Consider the following 5109-nt stretch of genomic DNA (forward strand, 5'->3'; position numbering starts at 1 on the left):
CCTTGCATCCAGGTCGGGTTCGATGGCCCCGACTTGCCCCGGACCGGTCCCAACCCGGTCGGGCTCAAGCAAAAAGGGTATCACCCAATACAAGTGTTTTTCAAAAAAGTACATTTGGGCTACTTTTTTCTGCTTCTCCAAAGTTATTTCTGCTTCTTTTTGAAAACATTTTTTTTCTTTTAAAAGCTCGGCCAAACACTTCAATTTTGAAAAAGAAAAATACTTTTTTTTTAACAAAAAAGTACTTTTGGCCGGAGAGAAGCTCGGTCTTACTAAGAGTGGTTAAACTACATAAGAGCTTTAATGCAGCATATAGGAAGGTAAATAAATACATTAGGCTCACCTTAAGCCCCTGATCGGCATAAGGATTTGAGAAATTGAGAGGTGTCCAACACGTTTCATCCATCAAATCCTTGAAATTAGTCCCATCATCCTTCAATGGAGAAGCAGCAACCACAGATGCAGTATATATAAGCTTCTTTACTGTCCCAGATTTAAGGCAAGTCATTCCAATTTTCTTCACTGCAGCAATTGTAGCCTCAGTTCTATTTTTGTACTGTTTCACATGACCCCAAAACAAAAATCAAAATTAGTTATTAAAAAAAGAGAGAGATGAAATAGAAAAAAATTCTATAATATTGGTTCTTTTGCTTCTTTTGGAAATTTCTTGTAGTCCTAAACAAATCCTAGTAGTCACTAGAGCAAAAGGTAGTTTTCCTTGTGCATATACAACCTATAATAATAGGGGCAAGTTACCCGATTGGACATCTAAATTTAATGAGTTCGACTTTTAGAATTTTTAATTTAAAATTTACTTATTCAAAATATAATATATTAAGTAATTAAAATTTTATAATTTCTTATATATACGTCTACGTAACGTCGTTGCATGACGAAAATATCGGTTCAGGTGAGTCCATTGAACTCATGCATGGTGCTGAGGAAACTACATCCCCACCAAATCACAATAGATTTAAGTTATTACTCCCTCCGTTTCATATTGTTTGAGCTAGTTTGACTCGATACAGAGTTTAAGAAAAAAGAAGAAGACTTTTGAATCTTGTGGTCTTAAAAGAAGAAGGGGTAAAAGGTTGTGGGGCCATGCCATTTGTGTGGCTATAAAAGCTTCTCATTAAGGGCAAAAAGGGTAAAATGAAGAGTTTAAAGTTGAATTATTTCCAAATTTAGAAATGTGTCACTTATTTTGGAACAGACTAAAAAGGAAAGTAGCTCATTTAATATGAAACGGAGGGAGTAGTATATTTGAATAGTGTATGCTACTTTTCTTACTATAAGGGTGTGTTTGGTGTAACGGAAATGTTTTTCGTGAAAAATATTTTCTAAGAAAATATTTTCTTGGAAAACAAGTAGTAATCTTATTCATTTTTCGATGTTTGGTACGCAAATTAAGGAAAATGACTTCTCAAGAGTATTCATAAATAATTTAGATATAATAAACATGAAGCCATAAACTTTCAAACCAACCACCTTCCGAACCCACAAATTTCATAAACTTTCGAACCGCTAAACTTTCGAAACCGCGGAATTTCGAACCCGTAAACTTGATAATTTCTAAACCCGTAAACTTCCAATCACATAAACCTCCGAACTCATAACTTTGGAACTTGTAAATGAACCTTTAAACCGATAAATAAAAACTAAAACTGAAAAATATATTTGTAAAATATTTTTTTGGGGGAGGGGGGCAGAAAAACGAAAAGAACAGAAATTTAAAATTACAAAAAACAAAAGTAAAAAGTTTTATTTTTTTTGTGCAGGGTGGGGGGAAGGTGAGGAGGTGGGTGGTGCAGAAAAACCAAAAAATAGAAATTTGAATTGCAAAAAAAAAAAGGTAAAAAAAATAATTTTTTTGCGGGAGGGGAGTGGGAGTGGGAGGTGGGGGTGGGGTGGGTTGGAGGGATAGTAGGGTGAGCGGTAACGGAAAAATTGAAACTTGAAGAGAAAAAAAAAACCCCTTTTTTGGAGAAAGGGGGCAGGGTGGGTCGGTGAGGGTGGGGATGGTTGAGAAGGAGTTTTAGAAAATGTTTTCCCTTCTCTTAATAAGGAAAACGTTTCCTCCAATTGGAGGAAAATATAATAAGTTCATAAGGAAAATATTTTCCAAAACATTTATACTAACTAAACATAGAAAAATTAAAAGACATTTTTCGAAAAATATTTTCCTTCGTACCAAACACACCCTAAGCGTAAAACTTTTTTGAGTTACCATACCAAGTTTACTACTCCTATTAAGAATGGGATAAGAGGGATGGATGAGTAACATTGGTGGAAAGAGGGAGTGAGGACAAAAAATCATAACTGAAATCCTTCCGAATGCAACAAAGGGGTAGCAACATGGAAAACAAACTCACAGCCTTGAATTGCCAGCTCAAACTCTTCTGGTTTGTAAACATCAGCTTGAAATAATTTGAGTCTTTCATCTGCACCATGAAAGCTCTTCAACAGCCCCACCTTTGATTCATCCTCTGCACATGAGTAAAGTCGGATTCTCCAAAAGTTATGTATTTTTTGAAGATCCGACACGAGTATCTTTGAAAAATTCGAGGAGTAAAAGAAACTAATAAAGAAACATGCCTAAGTTCCTGAGGGTAGCGTGGACAGTGTAGCCTCTGTCCAAAAGTTTGTTTACAAGAGAAGAACCTATGTAACCTGCACCTCCTGTAACACAGACCTTACAGTTGCTTTTCTTCTCCATTTTTGCTGGACCTTTTATTTGCTTTATCTCTTCCTCAGACATTTCTATTTATATTCTATTCATATGGGAAATCTAAATTATTAAATAGAGCCATGTGCTTTCTGTCATATTGTTTGATCTAGATTTATCCAATACGTAGTGTTATTACAGAAACAACAAAGTCAAATTAAACACGAGAAAGTGCCACATGCTTTATGCCATAGGTTTTTAGTTTTCTTGCATTGGCTGTTTTAATATAAAATTTACAGTGCAAGTTAAAATATTGTCGAAGGACATCTGGCTGTTAGTAATTAAATAATTATTTATGTTAAGTACCAATAATTGAGGATTTAAATAAATCTTGATAATGTAAACAAAAGTCACTATATAAAAGTTAATGCTCGCTGAGTTGGTCTGTTATATATGAACCGTTAAAATTAAGGCTAGTTAATTATCTGTTGGGGTCTACGCCTAACCTCCACCATAGTTCTTTTCTTTTTTTTTTTTTTTTTTTAAAAAAAGAGGGAGACTAATTCGGTAAGGAACAGATCTGTTAAAATAGAACACGACAAAGTTTCCCCCCACGTAAATGAATTCCTGAATTTCGCAAATGAGACGTATAGCCTATTTGGCAAACTTCTAAAATCAGCTTATTTTGAGAAATGTTTTTCTCAAAAGTACTTTTAAAAGTATTTTTGATGAGAATCAGTTTGTGTTTGGCTAATTAATTTGAAAAGCACTTTTGAGCAGTAATTACCATGGAGGCTGAGCTAATTACTTTAGCTTCAGCTAGTGAGGAAGCGAATTGGTTGAGAGATTTATTATTTCAAATTCCTTATTTTGACAAACTAATTCCTCCTATTTGACTTCATTGTGATAGCACCGCTACAATTGGTAGAGTACAAAACCGTTATTACAATGGTAAATCCAGACCTATAAGGAGAAAACACAGTACTATGAGATCATATTTGACAAGTGGTACCATTAAAGGTTATTATGTTAAATCTTGTGATAATCTTGTAGATCCACCGACTAAGGCCTTAGCAAGAGAAAGGGTCTGGAGCACATCGATGGGGATGGGATTAAAGCCCACAAGCTCATAAGTCATATATGAGGAAACCCAACCTAGGGACTAGAGATTCTATAACCAGGTTCAATGCGAAGAACGAATCATATGATGACTTGATTTGAATTGCACTATTTTTTATTGTTCCATCTCTATCGTGCGAGTGCATTTATCCTGTCATGATTTGTGAGGTTGAGTTTTATTAACTTTTAATGAAAATATGTAGCTCGTATGAGTGGGGTGTTAGAGTTAATTACAGGAGCACCCTTGATAGATTTCACCTATGTGAGTGTGGAAGTAGGCCGCTTCCTATGAGAATTAGGCTTGTTATCAAAAACACTCATGAAAACCGGGATAGCACAAGGCTGTAATGTGCTGGCTAATAAAGCTCATGTCAACACCTTGATTATTATGTGTAAGCAGTGATAATTTATTTCCCTAAAGCAGCCCTAGTTCAAGTCTGAGACCACTACTGACTCTGGAGTAAAGATCGTTGTTTTGCTAATAAGTGGAGGTTCAATGCAGAGCACACCTTCATTATGCATAATAGTCTCCCTTTAACTGGTAAATTCTCTTATTTTAATATAAAAATGAGTGGGGGAATGTTAGTGTTTTAGCATTTTATTATTAAAATAAAATATGTCATAACTCCCACTACTCCATGATGAGAAAATGACTATAACTCTTTTGTAACTCTTCTCCCCATGTTCTACCACTAATTACACATGAATTTATCCATTATCCCATGTTCTCCATGATTTCATAACTTACTACCCCACTTTCTTCTAATTTGATTCAAGGAAGAATTTCTACACCTATAAATATGAGTCTTTCTTCCATAATGTGGTATGTGAAAAATAATTGAGCGTATTTCAATAAAGTGAGGTTAAAGTTGTGAAAAAGAAGAAGAGAGTTTTTACTTTTGTTGAAGGAAGGTGTTCATCTTGGTGGAGCTTTGGACTCAACAACTTGTCCAGAGTTTGTTCAAGTCATACGATGTGATCGGATTGTTGTATCCTGGGGGAGACAAGTCAAGAGTATTACTGCTGGACCAGTGAAGACTTTGCTGCAGTGGGTGATCGCTGCCGACTCGACACTACACTAAGATAGGAAGAGCGGGTCGCAATAGCTTTTACCCGAATAGTGGTTCGGGATCGAATTTCCACAGGGAGCTAGTAGTGGAGTTGTAGTATCTGTCTAGTCTAGAATTGCGGTTGTGCTTCTAATATCACTTCAAACATCATTGGTTTTTCTTTGATTTTTATATCTACTATTATAAGACTAATGTTTAGAACTAAATTATGCTACGTAAATATTGCTAAGTTGTATTTAATATAAAGAGAGGCAC

The 5109-nt window shown here is 35.2% G+C and overlaps 1 protein-coding gene across 1 annotated transcript; it reads right to left on the bottom strand.

The window, feature by feature from the left end:
• Positions 1 to 257: 257 nt before the first annotated feature.
• Positions 258 to 2825, bottom strand: LOC109219920 (dihydroflavonol 4-reductase-like). The gene is made up of 3 exons (XM_019384390.1): positions 2596 to 2825; positions 2373 to 2486; positions 258 to 556 (listed from the first exon to the last, which is right to left on the bottom strand). Exons 1-3 carry the CDS (start codon positions 2756 to 2758, stop codon positions 546 to 548), a joined length of 288 nt encoding a protein of 95 aa, XP_019239935.1. The 5' UTR covers positions 2759 to 2825; the 3' UTR covers positions 258 to 545.
• Positions 2826 to 5109: the final 2284 nt, after the last annotated feature.

This window comes from Nicotiana attenuata, unplaced genomic scaffold (genome assembly GCF_001879085.1).
Source record: "Nicotiana attenuata strain UT unplaced genomic scaffold, NIATTr2, whole genome shotgun sequence".
In the NCBI taxonomy this organism is placed as follows: Eukaryota; Viridiplantae; Streptophyta; class Magnoliopsida; order Solanales; family Solanaceae; genus Nicotiana; species Nicotiana attenuata.

What these genes read in the sequence shown, in the direction of transcription:
- LOC109219920 (XM_019384390.1), bottom strand. Translation starts at nt 2,758, where the DNA reads ATGTCTGAGGAAGAGATAAAGCAAATAAAAGGTCCAGCAAAAATGGAG. An exon ending in CGCTACCCTCAGGAACTTAG is followed by an intron (nt 2,487 to 2,595) that starts GCATGTTTCTTT and finishes ACTCATGTGCAG; the next exon opens with AGGATGAATCAAAGGTGGGG.